Source organism: Cetorhinus maximus, chromosome 1 (assembly GCF_964194155.1).
Source record: "Cetorhinus maximus chromosome 1, sCetMax3.hap1.1, whole genome shotgun sequence".
Taxonomy (NCBI): Eukaryota; Metazoa; Chordata; class Chondrichthyes; order Lamniformes; family Cetorhinidae; genus Cetorhinus; species Cetorhinus maximus.
This window is the reverse complement of record NC_135879.1, coordinates 179,374,222-179,400,083: the sequence shown is the minus strand read 5'-3', so window position 1 is coordinate 179,400,083 and position 25,862 is coordinate 179,374,222. Positions and strand designations below refer to the sequence as shown.

General features: G+C 44.1%; 1 protein-coding gene across 1 annotated transcript in view; it reads right to left on the bottom strand.

Annotated features, from left to right (window-relative positions):
• fancg (FA complementation group G) overlaps positions 1 to 20,883 on the bottom strand; it is a 63,738-nt gene extending 42,855 nt beyond the window's left edge. The window contains exons 1-5 of the mRNA XM_078550373.1: positions 20,717 to 20,883; positions 15,813 to 15,897; positions 12,966 to 13,094; positions 11,641 to 11,831; positions 3,006 to 3,165 (exon numbers count right to left, since the gene is read on the bottom strand). Coding sequence (XP_078406499.1) covers positions 3,006 to 3,165; positions 11,641 to 11,831; positions 12,966 to 13,094; positions 15,813 to 15,897; positions 20,717 to 20,791 — 640 coding nt within the window. The 5' untranslated portion in view covers positions 20,792 to 20,883. The remainder of the gene's footprint in view (positions 1 to 3,005; positions 3,166 to 11,640; positions 11,832 to 12,965; positions 13,095 to 15,812; positions 15,898 to 20,716) is intronic.
• Between the last annotated feature and the right edge of the window lie 4,979 nt (positions 20,884 to 25,862).

The following is a 25,862-nucleotide window of genomic DNA, read 5'->3' as shown; positions in this document are numbered from 1 at the left end:
GGAACCGGTGGACGTACTGTACTTGGATTTCCAGAAGGCATTTGATAAAGTGCCACATTAAAGGTTACTGCTGAAAATAAAAGCTCATGGTGTAGGGGGTAATATATCAGCATGGATAGAAGATTAGCTAGTTAACAGGAAGCAGAGAATTGGCATAAATGGGTCTTTTTCTGGTTGGCAGGATGTGACCAGTGGTCTGCCGCAGGGATCAGTGTCAGGGGGCTCAACTTTTTACAATTTATATAAATGACTTGGACGAAGGGTCCGAAGGAATGGTTGCTAAATTTGCTGATGACACAAAGATAAGTAGGAAAGCAAATTGTGAAGAGGACGTAAGGAGGCTACAAAGTGACATACATAGGTTAAGTGAGTGAGCAAAGATCTGACAAATGGATTATAATGTGGGCAAATGTGAAATTGTTCATTTCGGCAGGAAGAATAAAAAAGCAGCTTATTATCTAAATGGCGAGAGATTGCAGAGCTCTGAGATTCAGAGGGATCTGGGTGTCCTAGTGCATGAATCACAAAAGGCTAGTATGCAGGTACAGCAGGTATTTAGGAAAGCTAACAGAATGTTATCATTTATTGTGAGGAAAATTGATTACAAAAGTAGGGAGGTTATCCTTCTGTTGTACAGGGCACTGGTGAGACCACATCTGGAGTACTGTGCACAGTACGGGTCTCCTTATCTCAGAAAAGATGTAAGTACATTAGAAGCAGTTCAGAGAAGGTTTACTAGACTATTACCAGGAATGGGCGTGTTGTCTTACGAGGAAAGATTGGACAGGTTAGGCTTGTATCCATTGGAATTTAGAAGAGTAAGAGGCAACTTGGATGAAACCTTTAAGATCCTGAGGGGTCTTGACAGAGTGTATGTGGAGAGGATGTTTCCTCTTGTGGTAGAATCTAGAACAAGGGTTAACTGTTTAAAAATAGGGGGTCACTTATTTAAGACAGAGATGAGGAGAATTTTTTTCTCTCAGAGGGTTGAGAGTCTTTGGAACTCTCTTCCTCAAAAGGCGGTGGAAGCAGAGAATATTTTTAAGGCAGAGCTAGATAGATTCTTGATTAACAAGGGAGTGAAAGGTTATTGGGTGGTAGGTAAGAATGTGGGGTTGAGGTTACATTCAGATCAGCTATCATCTTATTGAATGGCGGAGCAGGCACAAGGAGCCTGCTCCTGCTCCTAATTCGTATGTTCATATGAATTAATCTTAAATGTGCACCATATCAATGTAACTCAAAATGACAACACTGGTCAGCCCTTTAAGGAAGAATATATGTGATGAGATACTGATAAAGTTAATATTTTCTAACCCACTCAATAAACTAAGTTTTAAAAAACATAAAATCTAATCAAATTTTGCTAACATTTTAAGAAAGTAATTGTATGCTATTGCAAAGCACTTGCAACACAAAATGTAAAATGAAAAACTTTCCAAACCCTTGGGTGAAATTTTAGAGCCCCTTCACAGCGGAGGCAGAGCCATAAAATGCACGAGCCGTTCAAAAGTCCATCGACTTCAGCGGGACTATAAAATCTCGCCAGCCTAAATTTCCACTGCTTATGTTAAAAAAAAATCATCAGTTTGTCACCTCAAAGCCGGCTGGTTGTTCCTTCAAGACCCACACTCCAGGATGTGAGCACATAATCCAGGCTGACATTTCAGTGGCATGCTCCAAAGTGCTGTCTTTCAGGTGAGATGTTAAGCAAAGGCCCTATCCTGTCTGCTCGGGTGGACATAAAACAAACTTCGGTAGAATTGAAAGGGAGTTTTCTGGATGTCCTGGCCAATGTTCATCTCTCAACATACTTCACAAATCATTTGCTATTTGTAACACTTGGCATCAATGAGGTACCAGATTTTCTGATTCGTTGGCCCAAATCTTCCGATCAGAGTCGGAACCCTTGTGTTCGCACTGATCAAGCAGAAAACTACCCACTAACCTACATATGATTTTTCTGTCCAAACACCTGATGTAGGGTCCTGCAGAACTCACTCAGCACAGGAATCCACGAAGAGAGAGTGAGGAGAATCAGCACAGAAGCCACACAGCCTTTTTACGGCACAAGCTGCCGTACTCTGTTAAGTTTTTAAAGGTCCCCAAGCTTCTCAATGTGTAGGTGAATGGGTGGGTGAGCGAATGGATGAGTGTAGGTGGGTGAGGTAAGTGGGTAGGATGGTAGCTGTGGGAAGGATGAGTCAGTGTATAGTTACCCAAGGGTTACACTAGGGTTTTTCTGTCTGACATTTCCTGGGTAACTATTCAGCTAAGTAAGTCAGAACTGTCCGAAGTCTCTGACTTTAACTCAGTGTTGAAGCCCTTATCAGAGGGTCCCACGGAGCAGGGGACTTGCTCATCGGAAGTTAAAATTTCCCAGGCAAATTTCCCATGGAGTCAGTGTGTCAGGACTTCTGCGGGGTCTCGACATGTACCTTGGGTCATATGTCCAATCTCCGACGATCCGGAGACCGGAAGATCTGGGCCACTGACTGTGAAGCACTTTGAGAGGTGCCATACAAATTAAAATTCTTTCTTCTTACTACGAAGGATAGTGGTACAGCACCACATAGTGGTGAGACAGAAGCTCACACTTACAGTCATTCCAAACCCTATCTGGGCTTTTTTTAGCAGGACTGGAAAGAGAAAAGAAAGTCCACAACGAGCGTTACAAAACGCTACAAGAAGATTCTTGGCAGGAATATGAAACATGGCATAGAAAGAACAAAAAAAAACATTATTTTATCTTGAATGAGTCCAATACATTTAGAATGTGGGGAAATGGATCCAAACATCTGTGTTGAGGGCTTTTTCTCAATTGATGGCTAAGTTTCAAACCACACACTGCAGTATGACAGCATGTGGATGGCATGTATAATGTCATAGTGTGGCTCATAAATGTGATTCAAGCAAAAGATTTTCACACACACACAAAAACCCATTACTGGTCACATATGAGCTGATAAGTTCACAATTAGGTACATAATTGGTTAGATTGGTACCTCGAATAAACAGAGCACAGGTATAAATCAACTCTCCCAGGCTGCTGAGACTCTGTACCAACATAAGATGACTCCCACTTCTATCTTTTAAAAGGTCGCCAGCTTTAATGCATTGCAACAAATCATCAGAATGCGCATTCAAACCAGAGCCTGACGAACCCTGAAAAAAAGGAAAGGGGAAAGTGAGCAATAGTAGTTTTATTTTTACATTATCAAAGAGCTATTCCACAGACTTAAGACAGCATGCTGCATAGACAAGTATTTTTTAACCAATTGTTATATATGATACATTTCAGTAACTGATTCTGGAACAGCCTTCTAAAATGTAGTGCCAGGTGGCCTGCCTGGAAAATAGTCAGCTCCAGCAGCAGATTGTTGAATTTGGAGGAATTAAAAGGAGATAAACCTTGGGCGGAATTGTCCGTGCCCACTGGCATCAGGTGTGTTTGGTGACATGAGTGGGCAATATGGTGAGGAGGCCAAAAATTGGTTTTACAGCATCATGAAACCAGTTTGTGATTGTCCACCCCCCCCACCCAACCACCCCCCCCCCCCCCCCCCCCCCCCACCCACACCACCTCCCCACCCCCCCCACCACCCCCCCAACCCGGTTGAGGCACATTGGGTGGGGGATCAAAGACTGCCCTGTGGGTGAAGGTAGTGCACAAGCACGTGCAGGGTGGAGGGGGTGGTGGGCGAGAGAAGCGGCCACGCATTAGAGACACCTTGTATAAAGTGACCATTCCTCTGCAGCTGAGACAGCTCAGGCGCAGCCGCGTTGATATGGCTGGAGTCGGGCCTCTAGCTTCTTTGCCCACTCAAGCAATGAAGACGCATCAAAGTGCCAAGTGCTCCAGAGCTTTTCAGCTGGGGCACAGACTGAAAAGTAATGTGCATTTTAGTGGACTGCAGAACAGTTGGATGACTGGGCACTTTGTACAATCTCCTTGCTAAAGCTAGCCATGGAGCAGTCACTGGTGGAGGCGCTCACAACCCCCTTGTAATGTCATTATTCCGGTTTGGATTAGTCTCTCCCATGGTTCAAGCTCCCGTGGTTCAAGCTCCCGTGGTTCAAGCTCCCGTGGTTCAAGCTCCCGTGGTAGCCTTGCAGTGCAGGTTAGGAGAATGCCTGTACCTGAGCTGAGAGCACAGCATGCAGTCCAATTGGCAAAGTTGCCACCAAATGGTCGAGTGGAGTGGAGGGGTGGGGGAGGGACGGGTTTCAGGCAGCCATGCAGCACACTAATCTCTGGCCATCCAAGTGGTGGCCAGCACTCTCCAGGATGTGTTAAAGGGCCTTCAGACTTAACCAAGTACTAAGACAGGTTCTTAGTACACCCATGCTAATCTACGCATCTCTCTCTTTCATCCTGCAGGAATACAACATCAGGATCATGGAGCCTGGTAAACTAGCTGTAACCCTTGTGGCTTAGAGAGTGAAGACGACGGAGAAGAGTGCGACTGAGGCACCTGGCTGCGCAGAGGGAGGAGCAGCCCCCTTTGGAAGAAGGGGTGATGGAGCTCCTGCACAAGCCATTGCAGAGCCACAGCGAGCCATCACTGGTTGGCACCTAGCTAGACCCATGGTTTAAAGGCGCTACCTTTCGTTCCTGCAGATGACCGAAAACCAGTGTCGCTGAAGACTGCGCATGTCTAGGAAACATCTGCCAGCTACTGCAGGATTTGGCGCCAGGGGACATGGAGGGCATCCACTTTCAGTGGCCGTGAAAGTAACCACAGCGTTCAATTACTATGCCAGTGGCTCCTTTCAAGGCTCCACAAGTGACCTCTGTGGGATATCACATGCCTCCACCCACAATTGCACCCACGAGGTCACGAATGCCATCTTCGTGAGGGGACACAACTTTGTGCATTTCGCCCAGGACCAGGACAGCCAGGGTGCAAGAGCGATTGGATTTACCCAGATTTTGCGTTTTCCACAGGTGCAGGGTGTGATCGGCTGCACTCACGTGTCACTCAGATCTCTGTCGCAACACGCGGTCAACTATGTCAACCACAAGGGATTCCATTCGCTGAATGTGCAGCTGGTGTGCAACCACCACAAACACATCCTGCAGGTCTGTGCACGGTTTCCAGGGAGTGTCCATGACTCCTACATTCTCAGTCGGTCACAAATCCCTGATGTCTTACAGGGTCCACAGAAGCCTCGGGGACAAGGGCTACCCACAGAGGACATACCTGATGACACTCATGCGGCGGCCTCAGACTGCAGCAGAATGAAGGTATAATAAGGCTAATGCCGCAACTTGGTGGAGCGGACCATTGGGATGCTGAAAATAAGGCTCTGGTGCCTGGGCCGGTCTGGTGGAGCCCTCAATATAGTCCACAGAGGGTGTCACTCATCGTTGTCATCTGTTGCACCCTGGTGCTGCAACAGGGAGAGGAGCTGGCTGAGGAGGAGCTGGAGGTCTCCTCCAGCGAGGAGGACGCAGATGAGAATGGGGGTGAGGAGGTCCTCGAAGGCGTCGATGACGGGGATGAGGCCCTCACACTGGCCAGAGAAGGCAGGTGCACTCAGGAGGCCCTCATAGCTGCTAGATTTGTGGAGGATGATGACGACAACATGCAGTGAAGAAATACCATAGATCCTCACATTGCATCTATGAACACTTGACTCCAGTCTGGCAGCGCGAATACCCTCTGTGAGAATGCTCCTGTATAGAGACGCAGTGGAGGCCCTAATAGTCGCTCAATTGCAGGAGGATGATGACGATGACATGCAGTGAGGACACTCCATAGATCTTCACATAGCCTCTGAGAATGTCTGACTCCTGTCTGGCCGAGGGCAGCTAGCTTGCGCTCTGTGATCAGGGTCATAACATAGTGACGCAGCCATGAAACTTTAAAAGCATCTGATCCTTTGTCCGTCTTCAGCACCGACTCCTTCAGGAGCACAGCATCACTGGTCACAGACAGCAGCATTATCACAGGGGTTATGTGTGCTACCATAAGCCAGACTGGAGTCAAATGTTCATAGATGCAATGTGAGGATTTATGGTGTCTCCTGCTGAAGAGATGGGGGCCAGTCCCACCTTAAAAGGTGGTAAGAGCTCACAGAGAGAATGACGAAACTCTGTGACGCCTGCCCACAACATTCTGGTAGCAATGGCAAGCACCATTGAGGTGCAGGCATCACTAATGTGTCCAGGGAGTGAGAGACCAGACCATCACTTCAGTCTGAAGGCTGCACAACGCACAGGAAAAGGCCCCGGACTGAGACACCTGCCTTTATCTTGTGCAGATGGGTTTCACATCTGAGTGACATGAACAATGCTCATCAGAACAAGGAACCGTAGGCAGGAAGACATTCTTGAGAGTCTGTTGACAATAGTGAACATTATGTTCAAGTGATTAACACCCGTGCCCAGGTTGTACAACTAATTCTTCTTAACTTTCTTAACACTGCCGCTACGTCTTGGTGCTCCCCAGGCATCCACAGCGGAGGTGGAGGCAGCCTTCTGACTGCTGCATCCTATGACCTTGGTGGGGGTCCTCTGGAGGGCTGAGACTTGGAGGGCCCCAGCCTGTTTTCGGTGTCCTGCTGTGTGGCAGTGTTACCCTCCTTGGCCTGTGGAACTGGAGCTGCTGAGGTCACAGGACGAAGGCATTCAGATGGGTGAATGGCCCCGAGGGGTACACCTGCTGATCCTCCTCCCTTTGGGTGCCCAAGGGCCCCTGGCTGACTCCTTGAGGAGAAAGGATAGCTGGAGTGAGATCAAGCTGCCCACTTCCCTCTCACGTACACACTGTTGGAGGCCAACTATGGCGTCAGTGATGGAGTTGAGCCCACACAGCTGTGCAGGAGCGAAGTCCTGGACCAAAGTCTCCATGGTGGCCGCCATCATACCAGTGTTGACCTCAGTGCCGGAATGCCTATGCACTAACACCATAGCCTGAAGCTGGACGGACTCCTCCATCGTGCCTTGCAATCTGAGGAGTGCAGCAGACATCCCTTCCTGATGTTCCCAAGTTTGCCTTTGCAGCTCCAGCAACTGTGACATGACCGAGTCCAGAGGCTCATCATCTGACTCGGACTCAGCAAACTTCTGGCCTCCAGCAGTCCTCTGTGCCAGACACCTGGGAAGTCCCTGCCGCCGCCTACTGTGGATCAGACAGTGCGATGTGCTCACCAGATTGTGATCCTAAGGCTACCCTAGAACTAGGTCCCACCAAGGTGTGTGTCTCTTCACTTGTGGAGGGTATGGGTGAGCGCTGTGACAGGACTTCAAGGAGGGTTTCTCCAGATTCCTCTTCAGAGGTTTCTTCGGAGCTTGATTGGAGGCCCTGGGTCATGGACTCCGTCAGCTGTTTCCCAGATGTGCCTGCACAAGCAAAGGGAGATAATTAGTGCATGGCAGTGGCCTGAGAAACAGGACACGTCAGTCACAGCCTGGTTGTCTAATGGATGTTGCACTGCTGGACTCTCACATGGTAGAGCAGCGCCAACCTCACTGTCAGCACAGGAATGGTCCAGATCCTCACTGGCCAGCTGGATGGCTCTGTTTTCAAAGTCCGTGAGGCCCTTGATTTCTGGCGTTCCTCCACCAGTCTGCGATCTCTCCCTCTTATTGTGTGCCAGCTTGTCCTGCATGAATCAAGGAGAGAGTGTAAGTAGTACGCCTGCCAGGCCAGATGATAAATATGCCTGGCATGTTTAGGTGGTGAGTGATCCCATGGATGGGATGAGGACAATGAAGGTGTGTGTGTGTGTGTGAGAGAGTGAATGGTGATGTCCCTTGAACCAGCAGGGAGTGACTGCCCTGTGGGTGTGAGAGTAATGAGAAGAGTGACTTACCCTGGCGGAACGGAGATCATTTATCCTCTTGCGGCACTGGGCGGCTGTCATCTTTTGAAGGGCGTTGGCGCTGACCACCACTTCCCAAGCCGGATTAGTGAGGTTGTTGTTCATCCTGCGGCCAGAGCGGGGGTAGAGGACATCATGGCGAGCATCCAGTGTGTACAAAATATGCTCAAGGGACGCATCATTGAACCTGGGGGCTGCAGTCTTTTTTGCCTTTCAGGGCCATGTCTTCTTTGCAGCAGTCGTGGGCTGGAAACACTGAGAGGTGTGTCCGGGGCTGCACTTTAAATATGGCGCCCGGTGTGCTGAAGCGGCAAGGTGATGGTGTGGCGGGCGAATGAAAGCCTGCTTGCCATGGAAATGGCATGTTTCCTGGGAATGCATAATTACTGCGGTGGGCTTGGGACGATACACGGTGAAAAATCGCCATTGCGGCCGGCAGGCAAAACGTCGTTATTCCCGCCCGCTACCACACTTAGTGCAAATCTGGGGCTATTCCGCCTCTTGACTGGAATGAAATTTAAACTCAGTTGCCTTCATCAATTTTCAGCTCAGCCTCTGGAATGTACCTGTTATCCTGCTGCTAAACAATACTGAGTGAAACTGTGTCACCCTCACGAGTAAGCAAAATAAAACAATAGATCAGAAAACCGGTCTTTCCATCTGTAGAATGAAAAACACCATTTCAAGGTTTTACTGTAAGTACCACTTTTAATGATTACGTTCATATAATCCTTGCATTTCCAATGGGTTATATTGCATTGTTTTCTAAATGAATCTTTTTTTAACTGGATATTGAAGTGGTGCAGCAACATGGGGCTCCTCTGCACAGTGCAGTGGAGAGGCAAGGCACATGTTCCATCAACCTTATCCTCATTGGAACATACAAAGTGTTCCAAAGACCAAACCATCCCATTTCAGATTATTAGCAATTTGCAGCTTGTCAATGTTGTAAATATTTGAAAATTGCCTTCTTCTGTGACTATTTCTGGGAGAGCCACCTGAACTTCTATGTGGAGAGTAATATGAAATACACATGCTGTATAGGTTATCACCGCAGAAACCCTCATCCTTCAGTACTCGAATCATTGGTACCACTCTGAATTTATTTTCTGCTCCAATATCTCTAATTACCTTCAGGGTTTAAGGTATGAATATGAATCAGCTGCGTGAAATGAACATTTTCAAATCTACAGTTTACAAGATAATGTATCGTATAAGTGTTTTCCATTAAACAAGCCATATGTCTGCTTTAGTCATAAATTAGGCAATAGGCATAAGAAGCCTCACTGAACAGGCTGTTCACATGCTTTCTAACCAAGGCAGCATTAAATGGCCTGATCTACACACCAAAGCTTTGAAATCCATTTTGATTGACATCTTTGATCGATCTTGAATATCTGTCTATTTCCTCTTGTACCAGCCTGAATCGAAGGGAAAAGAGTGATATAACAGTGCTAGCAAATGTCTTCAGTTTCCTCACTGCACCACCATTATAATGGACCAGAGGCTAAAGGGACTTAATGAAGCATCTATCTTATGTAAACAAAAGCCCTCAAAGACAAATGGTCCAAGTTACTGCAGAGTAATTCTATAACCCCATTAATAACTTTTATCGTTCTGAAATGATTTTAAATTACTGATGAAAAATTAAATATTCCACTGCTGTAGTTATTTTGTTTTGGGCCTATTTGGCTGTTGTGTTATTTTGGTTTTTAAATATAAACTAATAGCTTTTAAGCCTGAAACCTAAGTATATTAATGCATTATTTTTTGCTATCTTGAGAAAACCAGGAGTACAAAATTTGCAGCTTGTGTCATTTCCATATATACCTCGACCATAAAAGCATTTACCGTTCATCTGAAGGCTCGCTATGCCAGATAATTTGAGTTTCAGTTCATCAAAAGCGCATGCCTTAGAAACTAACTTATGCATTGAGTACATGTTGAGGGATGTGCTAAAGCTTGGGACAGCCGCTGAAAAGTATCAATGGGGAGAGGCCACTTTCTAAGGCCCTCCTGCCTTTGTACACTGAGGGACTGGAACCCATGTAAAACCCTTTGGGCTGTATATACCAAAGTGTGTTTGACGTATTTGTAAGTGTAGCGAGGCACCTCAGAGTGTCACATACTGTGTGGAAAGAAACTGATCTGCTTTGCACTTTACTTAATGTTAAATTTGAACTGTTATGCAATGTACCTTAACAAGTTTATGAACAAATATGTTTTTGGAAAATAAAGGACGATTAAAAAACCGGAGGTCACCTGAACCTTAACACATTAACCATGATTTCCCACAGCACTAAAAGACTAGTTTTATTTTCCAGTGTCCTCAGGAACAAAGACCAGGATTTCCCGGCCCCGGCACGGCAGCTCCCGCCGCAATGAATGCGGTGGACCATTCAAACTTCCATTCACCTCGGTGGGACCAGAAAATCCCGCTGTTGGGAGGGGCCTGAAAATTCCGGGCAAAGAGTCTGAAAGCAGACCTCCTTTAATTTAGTTTGCTAAACTACCAAAGTAAACCCACTCAAATGACACAGATTGACTTTTATTAGAAAACATTCTGTCACAACAAATTAGTTCTAAAGGTTTTTAAAAATTGGTGCCATGATGCAAACTATGCTGTGTCAATACTGCCAAAATAATCCAAATAAAACATAAAAAGAATCACATGCTGCCCAGTTTTACAACATACTTCAGTTATCTCTGGCAGACAATTCGCCTTCTGTTTGATAGTATAAACTAGCTGCTTGGGATCCTTATGCCTAAATATAGAGGAACATGATGAAAACTCCCTCCCTAACAGCACTGCGGGTGTACCTACACCACATAGGCTGCAGCGGTTCAAGAAAGCAGGTCACCGCCACCTTCTCAAGGGTAATTAGGGACGGGCAATAAAAATGCTGGCCTAGCCACATTCCCGTGAATGAATTAAAAAAAACAATTGCAGCTGCACATCCTCGTGAACTATTTATGGACAGTGGAAAAGACCAAACGTACTTTCGAGAGGTACAGTATTAAACAACCTTCAAAACCCCCAGAGAGATCAAAAAAAGATTTCCGACACCCAAATGCAAAGTGCTTCTCTGAATAGCCAAACATGGCTAATGAACTAGTGGGGTAGAGCTGCCGCAGATATTCACTCGGGTTCAGTGGAGTCAGCTACTCCCTTAAACAGTCTGCTTAAAATCCTGGACTGTAACAATGAAAGTCCCTTGTGTTCAGGACCGCATCTCCACATCCTGCATGTGTACTCCCTCAATCTGTCCAATTTAACAACAGGCAAGATGATGTTCAGTTCGATCTGTAAACTCTTTTATTCCACAGTAGGCAAAACAGGCAAGAACACTGCCTATACTTAGAAACACTTAGTACAATCACCATAACATCATTTCACATGAGATTATAAAGTGCACCACTGCACCATTATCTTAATGTAACACCATGGGCCGCCAAAAAGAACACTGGTTCTTCTTTCTTTGTGTTCGGGGTTTTAAACACTTCCCTCAAAGCCCCCACAGAGGTCAAAAAAAATTTTGAACACCCAGATGCAAAGTGTTTCTCTGAATAGCCAAATATTGTTTGGGTCTTGGAAAAACATCCTCACATCTCACACTGTAATCAATATTCATATGCTGGCCAATCTACACCTCAACATGTGCTTGGCTTGGGAAATTAAATGCTTTGAGCAAGCTTTTTGCTAAAATAAAATGTTAGCATAGCCCACATACAAGTACTTTCCATGATAAAATGGGCAAAGAATCCTGAACCACAATAAGCAGTTAATCTCTAGCTGCTTTTCACACTTACTCTGTCTCTTAGTATGCGAAGTGCAGCATCAATCTTATCCAGTTGATTACTAACCAGCCATATTACACACTGCAAGTAGATCAGTTGATCAACTGCCTGAATAAAAGCTGGGTCATGGATGCTCTGAAATATCATTCCCCATAATTTCACAATGTCCAGTCCATCAAAATGTCTACCATAAGCTTCCAATCCTGTTTTTAAAAGAATGCAAAAAACCATGAAACACCAATTTAAAGTCTTAAATCAATAACACAATAAGCAAGATTCCATTATTATTATTCCTATATTATTAAAACACTCAGGTCAAGCTGGAAACAAAGAAAGCAGCTCATTTAAATTGGACAGTATACAATAAAATGGAATAATTTGACAGTTGCAGCGAGAGATGTATTCTAAAGAAACCATGTCAAATTTTTACAACACACCAAGAAGCATTCTCCATTCATCTGGCCCAGGAACAGCCTCACAAGAGACTAATCACAGGAGGGGGCTGCTGGGATAAGCTCCACAGGGCGGGGGGTAAAAAAATTGAAGAGCAAGTCGCCATGCTACTCTCGTGCGCCTTAGAAATGCTAGCTCAAGGCCTCTAACCGGCATCAGCCTTGACTCAGTGGTAGCACTCTAGCTACCAGAGGGTTGGGCACATAACCTAGGCTGACACTTTAGTTCCACACTGAGGGAAAGCTGTATTATCAAAGGTCCTGTCTCTTGGATGAGATGGTAAATCAAGCCTCGTCTCTCTAGAAGGTAAAAAACATTGTGGCACTTCTCCTGGGCATCTATTTCATTGCTCTTTGTGGCACCTTGTCTTGTTCAAATTAGCTGCCATGTTTTCCTAAAAACGCAACAGTAACTGCACTTCAAAAGTGCTTCATTGGTATAAAGTGCTTTGGCACATCTTGAAATTGTGAATGACACTTCTTTTCCTTCAGCTTCTTCTCAAAGGTACACAACTGTGAACATAGATGAATGCAGTTATAATTTCTTGGAGATGGAATATCATATGGTAATAAATAATTGATTAAAATATAGAGATATCAGAGGATTACTGTATTAAAAACACATTTAGTGGTTTGTTGAGGGAGAAGCAGCATTAGTCATTTATTGCAATTTCATACATCTGCCGTGTAATTAGATTATTTGTATTAGAATGCATCAGTTTGTACACAAACCTAAAAAATTGCTTCATTAAGTCAATGTCCCTTTCACATTTGGATATAAGGTAACTTGAAGGAACAATTAAGTCACAATATAGAGCTAGTTGTGTGCAGTGGTTATAGCAAACTTACGACCAATCCACCACACAAATAGAGTTTAAAACTTACCTCGGACAAGTCCCTCATACACCAAGGAGTTATCATTTTGATTGACGTCAGACAAACTAAGTCTTAAAACAACTGCATTGTACAGAATATTCAGTTCCAAGGGAATGCTGGGTACAGTTGCTGGCAATCCTGCACAAAGACCATAAAGAATTGGAATGTACTCCAAAGAAAGGAAAGGTTACCGTTCTGATGAGCCATCAGGCTCCAGAACATTTATCCACTGTATTGGCAATGAAGCGTAACACACTGTCTCACTAAAATACTGTTAACATTGGACCCTACTACATCAGTGATTCCACATATGCAGAAAGTTCCAACTTCATATGGCTCCACAGACAAGACGTCAAGAGATCAGTCAGTTCAACAAACAAAAGGCAGAAAACACATAAATCAATCAGAGGCACACTCTCCAGTAGTGGGTTAGTTTATCTATGGTAGAAAACATTTTAAGAATGTCTAATTAAGGATGAAATTACCACGTATCCAGGTAAAGACAAACAGTAAGAAGGAACCACCATAGATTTCAAAAGGGACAATTGTGACAAATCTCATTAAATCCTTTGATGGGAGAAGTGCAGTGGAAGTAGGACTTGAGGAAAGCATTTGATAAAGCTTCCTTTACCAAGCCAACATGTCCAGCATGGAGGCAGAAAACACTTAAAATAGGCTCTACTGGGCAGGACATGTTGTTTGTATATGTCTGATATTAGATTCCCAAAGCAGCTATAGTCGGAACTCGTTTGTGACAGGAGACTCGCAGGAGGACAGCGGAAACACACTAGGGGTGTCCTCAAAGCATCCCTGAAGAGATCAAACATCCCTGTTGACTCATGGGAGTCTCTCGCTTGTGACTGACCAAGAAGGAAGTTTATTCAAGAAGGCACCCAACACATCGAGAGCCTTTGTTGGGAGCATACAGAGGAGAAGTCAAGACATCAGAGAGTGTACACAAACCTCCAAACACGTCATCTGCCCTACCCCACAAGCACTACCTGCTCTGCTCGTGGCAGAATCTCAGATCACAGATTGAACTTCTCAGCCATCTCAGAACCTATCAAACCAGAGTGGAAACAAGTCATCCTCGATTCTGAGGGACTGCTTAAGCAGAAGGGACAAAGGAGATAACTGGAGAGGATTCAGAAGCCTGGAATTAGGGGGTGGGTAGCAAGCTGGATTAAAAATTGGTTAGAAAGAAGAAAAGAGTAAGTAAGAGTTAAGGGCAGTTTTGATTGTTTGGAAGTAGGTTGCAGTGTCTAAAGGGGTTCCATTTTGGGACCATATATGTTCCACTGCGTACCTCAATGATTTGGACGTAGGGAGGGAGTGATGTTGAAACTTGCAGATGATAAAATAGGAAGTATAGTCAATTATTTAGAAAACCAAAAAAACTACAAAGGGATGTTGATAAAATGGCTAATTGGCTAATAAGCGGGAGATGGAACCAATGTTCCCTCTAAGCTGCACAATTGCATAGCAACCTTAAAGTTCCCATGCAGGCCCCGCACAAGTCAGCCCTTTTAAAATATCATGCATGCATGGCCGTGCAAAAGAAATTAGAGGGTATGTTGGATGGGACTCAATGTCAAAAAGTATAAGGTATATTGTATTTTGGTTCATAAAAATTGTAATTATATTCTGAATAAAAGTAAGCTCAGTGCTGTATAACAACAGATGAATTTGGGCATATGTTTTCACAGGACATTAAAGGCACTATACTACAAGTTAAGAGGTACAAACTATAAAAGTCAACAGTTAGTGATGAGCTCGTGTAAAACCTTAAGACTTCATTTAGAGAACAGTCTGCAGAATTGGGTTGCATATCACAGGAAAGACATTTAGGATTTAGAGAAGATACAATATCTACCTTACTCACTGGGCTGGTATAAGGAAATGCTAATGCAAAAATAAAGTTGATTATTTTTTTTCATTAGACCAATGCAGATAATAGATGACAGGATGTGTTTAAAATCATGAAGATTGGGCTGTGTAGATAGAAGCACTGTTTTCAGTAGTTAAGGGATCAAGAACAAAGGGCCCTAGATGTTAAATGGAAGAGATGTGGAACGGAGGGCAGGAGAAACCCTGTTGAGAGGTTGTCAAATTGACTTCCAGGGTTAGTGGGTGAGGCAGAAACTAAATCATCTGCTGCTGAAATTTTCATTCATGCCTTTGTTACTATTAGACATGGCTATTTCAACTCACCACTGCCCCATGTTCTACTCTCCCTAAACTTGAGGTCATCCAAACTTCTGTTGCCAGTGTCCTAACTCACATCAATTCTTGTACACCATTACCCCTATCTTCACTGACCTCTTGGGTAAGTATCACCACAATTTTAAAATTCTCATCCTTGTTTTTAAAACCCTCCAAGACCTTGCCCCACTCCACACCCTCTCTCTTTGTGTAATCTCCTCCAGCTCCACAACACTCAAGAGATATTGCACTACTCCAACTCCAGGCTCTTGTACATCCCAGATCACCTGTCAAGACCCTTATTCTTGATACTCCCTCCATAAACCCCTGTCTCTACCTCTCTTTCTTCATTTAAGATACTTCTTAAAATCTACTCTTTTGACCAAGCTTTTGGTCATCTGCCCTAATATCTCTTTGTGGTTTGGTGTCAAATTTTGCTTCATATTTATATGAAGCACTTTGTGACGTTTTAACATTTTAAAGGTGCTATATAAATACAAGTTGTTGCTGTACTGAACTATTTGTATTTCTACATCTATTGAAGCTGTAAATATAAATGTTTAAGTCTTTAAAATGGCTAGATACATATAATATGGATGTTAATACAATTAAATAAACCATAATGAATGGTAGCATCAATATATGCATTAATACCTTGGATTTTCTCAAGTAGTTTTCTGAAAGAAGCATGGCTCTGTTGCAAGATGTCTCTCCGATTTACAGTAAGGGTAGAAATATTCTGGTGGTGGGAGAAAAAAGTTAACATTGTACAGAATAAACCCTGTGCAGAGGTGTAAAGGTAAAAGCTTCAGACTGAAAGAGATGCAGGAATGCATTTCCATGAGGGTTCTCGTGATCATTTGCCATAACCATAAAAACCAGTTTTTTCCTGAAAATTTTCTACAGCTGCTTAAACAGCCCATGGCACAATATTTCATTAGTATGTTGCACCTATTCTGTTGCTGCGTTTGTCATTCTTCTTTACATCAGGTTCTACAATTTATTTATAGGACTGACAGCCAACTATCAAAAAGCTCAGTCCAATGGAAAATCATACATTTGCTCAATACTAATCATTGAAATTGAATGTTTCTCCTTACTACCAAGCTGCCACTTGTCAGCCAAGGGTGGTGTATTGATAAAACGTATTATGTCATAGACTGGTCAGATGAAAGTTCTCATCATTGATTTCCCACAGTGGCCAGGTTTTGCGTCAGCAACGTACGGATGGCACCAGCCCTTCATTACTTATATTGCGCACAAACTTAGTTGGTTTATGCACATCCTTGATTTTAATTGCTTCACTGGTGCCTCCAGCTATCTAGGCTCAAAGCTCCGGAATTCCCTCCCTAAACCTTTCCACCTATCCCTTCTCCTTGATGACACTCCTTAAAATCTTCCTCTTTGACAAAGCTTTTGTTCACCTGTACTAATATTTCATGTGGCTCGATGTCAAATCTTGCTTGAGAATGCTTACGTGAAGTTCCTTGGGACACATCACAACATTAATATACAAATGCAAATTGCTGCTCATGTTCTGGTGAGTTTAGTGCGTATCTATCACTGGAGATCTGCAGCTTTATGCCTTTTTTATTATTCATTCACGGGATGTGGGCTTTGCTGGCTAGGTCAGCATTTATTGCCCATCCCGAGCTGCCCTTCAGAAGATGGTGGTGAGTTGCCTTCTTGAAGCGCTGCAGTCCATGTGGTGTAGGTACACCCACAGTGCTGTTAGGAAGGGAGTTCCAGGATTTTGACCCAGTGACAGTGAAGGAAAAGCGATATATTTCCAAGTCAGGATGGTGAGTGACTTGGAGGGGAACTTCCAGGTGGTGGTATTCCCATGTGTCTGCTGCCCTTTTCCTAGATGGTAGTGCTCGTGGGTTTGGAAGGTGCTGTCTAAGGAGGCTTGGTGAATTCCTGCAGTGCATCTTGTAGATGGTATACACTGCTGCTACTGTGCGCCAGTGGTGGAAGGAGTGGATGTAGTGCCAATCAAGTGGGCTTCTTTGTCCTGGATGGTGTCAAGCTTCTTGAGTGTTGTGGGAACTGCACTCATTCAGGCAAGTGGAGAGCATTCTATGACACTCCTGACTTGTGCCTTGTAGTTGGTGGACAGGCTTTGGGGAAATCAGGAGCTGAGTTACAAGTTGCAGGATTCCTAGCCTCTGACCTGCTATTGTATCCACAGTATTTATGTGGCTAGTCCAGTTCAATTTCTGGTCAATGGTAACCCCCAGGCTGTTGATAGTGGGGGATTCAGTGATGGTAATGCCATTGAACATCAAGGGGCGATGGTTGGATTCTCTCTGGTTGGAGATGGTCATTGCCTGGCACTTGTGTGGTGTAAATGTTACTTGCCACTTGTCAGCCAAGCCTGGATATTGTCCAGGTCTTGCTGCATTTGGGCATGGACTGCTTCAGTGTCTGAGGAGTCACAAATGGTGCTGAACATTGTGCAATCATCAGTGAACATCCCTACTTCTGACCTTATGATGGAAGGAAGGTTATTTATGAAGCAGCTGAAGATGGTTGGGCCTAGGATACTACACTGAGGAATTCCTGCAGCGATGTCCTGGGACTGAGATGATTGACCTCCAACAACCACAACCATCTTCCTTTGTGGTAGGTATGACTCCAACCGGTGGAGAGTTTCCTCCTGATTCCCATTGACTCCAGTTTGCTAGGGCTACTTGATGCCACACTCAATCAAATGTGGCCTTGATGTCTTCCATAAGTTTGAATGTTGAGTCTCTCAGGAAGATATCAGCAGATTCTGGAGGAGCAGAGCATTTGGACAATAACTACCCGATTTCCACGTTTAACTACACATGTGGTTGCCAGAAGTTACCACCGATTTACTCTTTAAAAGCGGTGATTGGGGATTTTTACCACAAAATCCTGACCAGTTTGAATTTAACTGTATTGTAGGGAAGTGGAGAAAGACAACAGCAGCAATGCAAAGTTAAGACACTAGTCATGTTTGGGTGAGGACCATATATCAGCAACTCAACAAGCTCTGAACTAATAATTGTTTTTAACCCCATAACAGAATCTTTTACAGATTAATTTTGCATGTATCTTATAGTCAGAAACAGGGGAATTTATAGTGGGGAACAAAGAACTGGCTGACCTACTAAATACATACTTTGGTTCTATCTTCACAGAAGAGGACACTAATAACATAACAGAAATTTTGGGGAACACAGGGTTTAGTGAGAGGGAGGAACTGAAAGAAATCAGTATTAGTAGGGAAATGGTTTTGGGGAAATTGATGGGATTGAAGGCCAATAAATCCCCAGGGCCCGATAATCTACATCCCAGAGTACCTAAGGAAGTAGCCCTAGAAATAGTGGATGCATTGGTGGTCATCTTCCAAGATTCTAGAGAATCTGGAACAGTTCCTACAGATTGGAGGGTAACTAATGTAACCCCACTATTTAAAAAGGGAGGCAGAGAGAAAACAGGGAATTATAGACCAGTCAGCCTGATGTCGGTAGTGGGGAAAATTCTAGAGTCCATTAATTTAATAGCTGAGCACATGGAAAACAGTGGCAGAATCGGACAGAGTCAGCATGGATTTACAAAAGGGAAATCATGCTTGACAAATCTACTGGAATTTTTCGAGGTTGTAACTAGTAGAGTTGATGAGGGGGATCCAATGGATGTGGTTTATTTGGACTTTCGGAAGGCTTTCGACAAAGTCCCACATAAGAGATTGGCGTGTAAAATTAAAGCGCATGGGATTGGGGGTAGTGTATTGAGATGGATAGAAAACTGGTTGGCAGACAGGAAACAAAGAGTAGGAATAAATGGGTCTTTTTCCAAATGGTAGGCATTGACTAGTGGGGTACCGCAGGGATCGGTGCTGGGACCCCAGTTATTCACAATATTTATTAATGATTTAGATGAGGGAACTAAGTGTAATATCTCCAAATTTGCAGATGACATAAAGCTGGGTGGGAGGGTGAGCTTTGAGGAGGATGCAGAGATGTTTCAGCGTGATTTGGACAAGCTGAGTGAGTGGGCAAATGCATGGCAGATGCAGTATAATGTGGATAAATGTGAGGTTATCCATTTTGGTAGCAAAAACAGGAAGGCAGATTATTATCTGAATGACTATAAATTGAGAGAGGGGAATGTGCAATGAGACCTGGGTGTCCTCGTACACCAGGTGCAAGTGCAGCAGGCGGTAAAGAAGGCAAATGGTATATTGGCCTTCATAGCCAGAGGATTCGAGTACAGGGATAGGGATGTCTTGCTGCAATTGTACAGGGCCTTGCTGAGACCACACCTGGAATATTGTGTGCAGTTTTGGTCTCCTTATCTGAGGAAGGATGTACTTGCTACAGAGAGAGTGCAACGAAGGTTTACCTGACTGATTCCTGGGATGGCAGGACTGACATACAAGGAGAGATTGAGTCGGTTGGGATTATATTTGCTGGAATTCAGAAGAATGAGGGGGGGATCTCATAGAAACCTATAAAATTCTAACAGGGCTAGACAAGGTAGATGCAGGAAGGACGTTTCCGATGATGGGGGAGTCCAGAACCAGGGGTCACAGTCTGAGGATATGGGGTAGACCATTTAGGAATGAGATGAGGAGAAATTTCTTCACCCAAAGAGTGGTGAGTCTGTGGAATTCGTTACCACAGAAAGTAGTTGAGACCAAAACATTGTATGTTTTCAAGAAGGAGTTTGATCCCTTTTGCCCCAAGTGCTGTATCTAAGGGTATGGGGAGAAAGCAGGAGCAGGCTATTGAGTTGGATGATCAGCCATGATCATAATGAATGGCGGAGCAGTCTCAAAGAGCCGAATGGCCTATTCCTGTTCCTAGTTTCTATGTATCTTGCTCTTTCCCCTCTTATCCCACAGCGACCTACAGAGCTGTATCTAAGGGTATGGGGAGAAAGCAGGAGCAGGCTATTGAGTTGGATGATCAGCCATGATCATAATGAATGGCGGAGCAGTCTCAAAGGGCCGAATGGCCTATTCCTGTTCCTAGTTTCTATGTATCTTGCTCTTTCCCCCCTTATCCCACAGCGACCTACAGGCAGACTCGGGACTCCAACAAAAGCCGCTGAACGCTTTTGCCTTCTTCTTCTACCCCATGCATATTGGATGGGGGAAGGGAATTGGGGTTGATGAGGGAAAAAAGAGTGGCATGGGGTAAGGTGCTCAGGCTGGGAAGGAGAATAGGCTGTTAGTCAGGTCCTGAGGCTTGGATAAATTGGTGAACAATTCTTGCTGCGAGGGAAGCCCCAACGAACTTCATCTGCAGCCCATCTCCATGTCTCCAAGGTTCATACTAACATCAGACTTGGAAAGTTTCACCCATTTTGCTTTTAAACGAAAGCATTTTAATTCTGGATAAAGATAAGACTGCACCAACGTATGTGCGAATTTCATCTTAAAGAGCTAGTTAAAGTTACGGGTAACTGTGCTCCGCAACGTTTAGCAATACGTAAAATCATAGAAAGCGCGAATCCTGCTCCCACGTTTACTGCTGGTTAGGCAACTCCAAAATAATAATAATAATATCCAAAATCCGCTTTACCTTCAGCTGTGCCACTAACTTGCGGTTTTCTTCAGCCCACATCTCCAAACAGCCTCTACTACCGCCACCATCCATCACTCCTGGTTTATGCTTCTTCACAAAAATTCAGGTCATAGACCAGAGGAACAAACTTGTGGAACACGGCAACACAAACAGGAAGTCCCGCCTCCTTACTTTGTCCAATGAAAAAGTCAGATTGTGACAGAGATCGTTCACTGATTGGTTAAGGATATATCAATCAAAAATAAATAGGCAGCGCGGGTGACAGTGACTGGGTAGAGACGGGTGATGTCTTTATACTTATGGGGCAGTGTCGCACCTTTAGACTGTAATTGTTCTGTTATCTACTTTGTTTACACTCTTCTTAAACGATCAATACATCTGACAGCCATATGACTATTTTTAGCCAAAGTCTAAAGCCTCCCGGCGCTGAAACTAGGAAGTTGCGTTCACTTTGTTAAAATCGCACGAAGTTTTTTTTCTTTTTTAAATAGAATTGAGTATAGCCCTAACAAATATAAAATTTAACGTCAACTTCACTATGTTTGTTATATGTTGGCATTCCGTAGCAATTACCTGGACCCCTATTGGCCAAGTATTCTCTTGATCCAAAATTGGAATTCATACTTTTAGCCCTCCTCAATTCTCACTCCCTCCTCTTAACATTTCCCACCCCCACAATAATCTTATTGGTTAAGCACAATCCTCAGAAATTAACTCTACTCCATTTCCCAATTTTCAATTTTCAACTCCATTTTCTTCAACCGCCAATCCAATTTCTTTTTAAAATCTTTCACCATCTTTGCTTCCACCAACCTGGTGGGCAGCAAGTTTAAGGTCATTACCACTCACTGTGTAAAGAGGTTCTTCCTCACATCTTCCACCCAAAATCTTAAATCTTTGTCCTTTACTCTTTGTGGGAACAGGTTTTCTTTGTCTACCTTATCTAAAACTGTCATAATCTTGTAAACTTCTATCAAATTGCCCCTCAATCTCCTTTGCTGCAATGAGAAAACCCCATCTTCTCCAATCTGACTTTGTAACTAAAACCTCTCATCCCTGGAAACATTCTGACAAATCTACTCTCCAACCTCTAAAGAACCCTCACATCCTTCCTAAAGTGTGGTGACCAGAACGGGATGCAATATTCTAGCTGTGACATAACCAGAGCTTTGTTAAGGTTCAGCATAATTCCCTGCTTTTGTACTGATGCCTCTAACCTTGAAGCTCAAGATCCCACATGTTTTGCTAACCACTCTCTCAATATGTCCTGTGGGATGGTGGCATAGCGACATAGTAGTATTGTCACTGGACCAGTATTCCAGAGACCCAGGGTAATGCTCCGGCGATCCGGGTTTAAATCCCACTATGGCAGATGGTGGAATTTGAATCCAATAAAAATCTGGAATTAAATTAAATGGTCATCTGATGATGACCATGAAGCCATTGCCGATTGGTCACTAATCCTCTTTAGAGAAGGAAATCTGCTGTTCTTACCCGATCTGGCCTACATGTGACTCCAGACCCACAGCAATGTGGCTGACTCTTAAAAAATACCCTCTGAACAAGGGCAATTAGAGAGGGCAATAAATGCTGGCCTAGACAGCAATGCCAACATTCCATGAACGAATAAAAAAAAAACCTTCAAAGATCTATGCAGGTGAAGTCTATGTCGCGTCTCCCTATTCCTTCTGTCAAGCCATTCCTTCTGTCAAAATGCATCACCTTAAATTCCATCTGCTGCTTGTCTGCCCATTCTGCTAGCTTATCAATGACCTATTACAATTGTATCATAAACATAAGCATCAAGAGTAGACCTTCGTAAGATCATGGCTGATCTGATTTTGGCCTCAACTCCACTTTCCTGACTTCCTTGCCGATCAAAAATGTATCTAATTCAGCCTTGAATACATTCAATGACCCAGCCTCCACTGCTCCCTGGGGAAGGAATCCTGCGATGAGTAACTCAGCTCCTGAGCCCCCAAAGCCTGTCCACCAGCTACAAGGTACAAGCCAAGAGTGTGATGGAATACTCCCCACTTGCCTAGATGAGTGCAGCTTCCACAACAATCAAGAAGCTTGACTCCGTCCAGGACAAAGCAGCCTGCTTTATTGGCACTACATCCACAAACTTCCTTCCACCACCGACGCACAGTAGCAGCTGTGTATACCATCTACAAGCTGCACTGCAGGAATTCACCAAGGCTCCTTAGACAGCATCTCCAAAACCCACGAGCACTACCATCTAGAAAGACAACGGCCGCAGATAGATGGGAACACCAACACCTGGAAGTTTCCCTCCAAGTCACTCACCACCCTGACTTGGAAATATATCGCCATTCCTTCACTGTCGCTGGGTCAAAATCCTGGAGCCCTCTTCCTAATAGCACCTTGGGTGTACATACACCAACATAGGCTTCAACAGTTCAAGAAGGCAACTCACTACCTTCTCAAGGGCAACTAGGGATGGACAATAAATGCTGGCCTAGCCAACAAAGCCCACATCCCCTGAATGAATAAAAAAAAGAGAATTCCACAGGAATCCTCAGAGAAAAAAAATTCTCCTCCTCTAAATCTTAAATGGGAGGCCCCTAATTTTTAAATTGTGTCCCCTAAACCTAGATTCCCCAACAAGGAGAAGCATCCTTTAAGCACCCACCCTGTCGATCTTATATGTTTCAGTAAGATCACATCTAATTCTTATAAGCCCCAATCTTTCCTCATAAGATAACCCCTTCATCCTAGGAATCAGTCCAGTGAACCTTCTCTAAACTGCTTCTAATACAATTATATCCTTTCTTAAGTAAGAAGACCAAATCCATGCACTGTGCTGAAGACTGTGCTCCAGAACCTGCCGCGTCCCTAGCAAAGCTGTTTCAGTACAGCTACAACATTGGCATCTGCCCAGCTATGTGGAAAATTGCCCAGGTATGTCCTGTATACACAAAGCAGAACAAATCCAAACAGGCCAATTACCGCCCAATCAGTCTACTCTCGATCATCAGTAAAGTAATGGAAGAGGTCATCAACAGTGCTATCATGTGGCACTTACTCATTGATGCTCAGTTTGGGTTCTGCCAGGATCACTCAGCTCCTGACCTCATTACAACCGTGGTTCAAACGTAGACCAAAGAGCTGAACTCCAGAGGTGAGGCGAGTGTTTGACCGAGTATGGCATCAAGGAGCCCAAGCAAAGCTGGAGTCAATGGGAACCAGGGGGAAAATTCCCACTGGTTGGAGTCATACCTAGCACAAAAGAAGATGGTTGTGGTTGTTGGAGGTCAATCATCTCAGTTCCAGGATATCACTGCAGGAGCTCCTTAGGGTAGTGTCCTGGGCCCAACCATTTTCAGCTGCTTCGTCAATGATCTTCCTTCCATCATAAGGTCAGAAGTAGGGATGTTCACTGATGATTGCACCATGTTCAGCACCATTCGCGACTCATGGGATACTGAGGTAGTCCATGTCCAAATGCAGCAAGACCTGGTCAATATCCAGGCTTGGGCTGACAAGTGGCAAGTAACATTCGTGCCACACAAGTGCCAGGCAATGACCATCTCCAACAAGAGAGAATCTAATCATGACCCCTTGACGTTCAATGGCATTACCATCACTGAATCCCCCACTATCAACATCCTGGGGGTTACCATTGACCAGAAACTGAACTGGACTAGCCACATAAATACTGTGGCTACAAAAGCTGGTCAGAGGCTGGGAATTCTGCGACAAGTAACCCACCTCCTGACTCCCCAAAGCCTGTACGCCATTTATAAGGCACAAGTCAGGAGCGTGATGGAATACTCTCCAATTGCTTGGATGAGTACAGCTCCAACAACACTCAAGAAGCTTGACACCATCCAGGACTAAGCAGCCACTTGATTGGCACCCCTTCCACAAACATTGACTCCCTCCACCACCAACAAATAATGGCAGTAGTGCATACCATCTACAAGATGTACTACAGAAACTCACCAAGGCTCCTTCGACAGCACGTTCCAAGCCCATAACTGCTACCATCTAGAAAGACAAGGGCAGCAGATACACGGGAACACCACCAGCTAGAAGTTCCCCTCCAAGTCACTAACCACCCTGACTTGGAAATATATCATCATACCTTCACCGTCGCTGGGTCAAAATCCTGGAACTCCCTCCCTAACAGCATTGTGGGTGCACCTACACCACAGGGACAGCAGAGGATCAAGAAGGCAGCTCACCACCACTTCTCAAGGGCAATTAGAGATGGGCAATAAATGCTGGCCTAACCAGCGACGCCCACACTCCATAAATGAATTTTTAAAAAGTACTCTAGATGCAGCCTCACGAAGGCCCTGTAAAGCTGTAACAACACTGTTTGTCACACCACCAAGTTTGGTATCATTGGAACACAGTAAAATTTCAAATATTGCCAATGTCCAAGTCATTTATGTATATAAAAAATGTTTCTAGCACTGAACCTTGTGGAACATCATTGCCTACCATCCTACAGTCTGAAAAAAAAGCAATCATTTTCCATGACTCTTGTTATCTACCTTTAAGCCATTTTTTTAAATCCAAGCTGACACTAGCCTTTGTATTCCATGAGCCTCAATTTTGTTAAGCAGACTTTTGTGTTGTGCTTTGTCAAACATTTCCTTAAAATCCATTCAAACAACATTCACTGCATTCCCTTCAATGACTCTCTGTTACTTCATCAAAAAAATTCAATTAGATTAGCCAAGCACTATCTGCGTTTTACATATTCGTGCTGGTTCTCCTTAATTAACTCAAACCTCTCCAAGTACCTGTTGATTTGTTTTCCCTAAGATAAAAGCAAAATACTGTGGATGCTGGAAATCTCAAACAAAAACAAAAATTGCTGGAAAAACTCAGCAGGTCTGACAGCATTTGTGGAGACAAGACAGTGTTAACGTTTCGAGTCTGTATGACTCTTCATCATTTGTCCATTTGTTTTCCCTGATTATTGTTTCTAAAATCTTACTCACCATTGATGTTAAACTCTCTATCCCGCAGTTGTCTGAAATGTCTTTACACCTTTTTCTGAATAAGGATGTCACATTTACCACTCTCCAGTTTTCTGGCACCTCCCTGCCCGTATCTAAAGAAAATTGGAAGATTATGGCAAGCCCTCCCACTATCTCCAACCCCA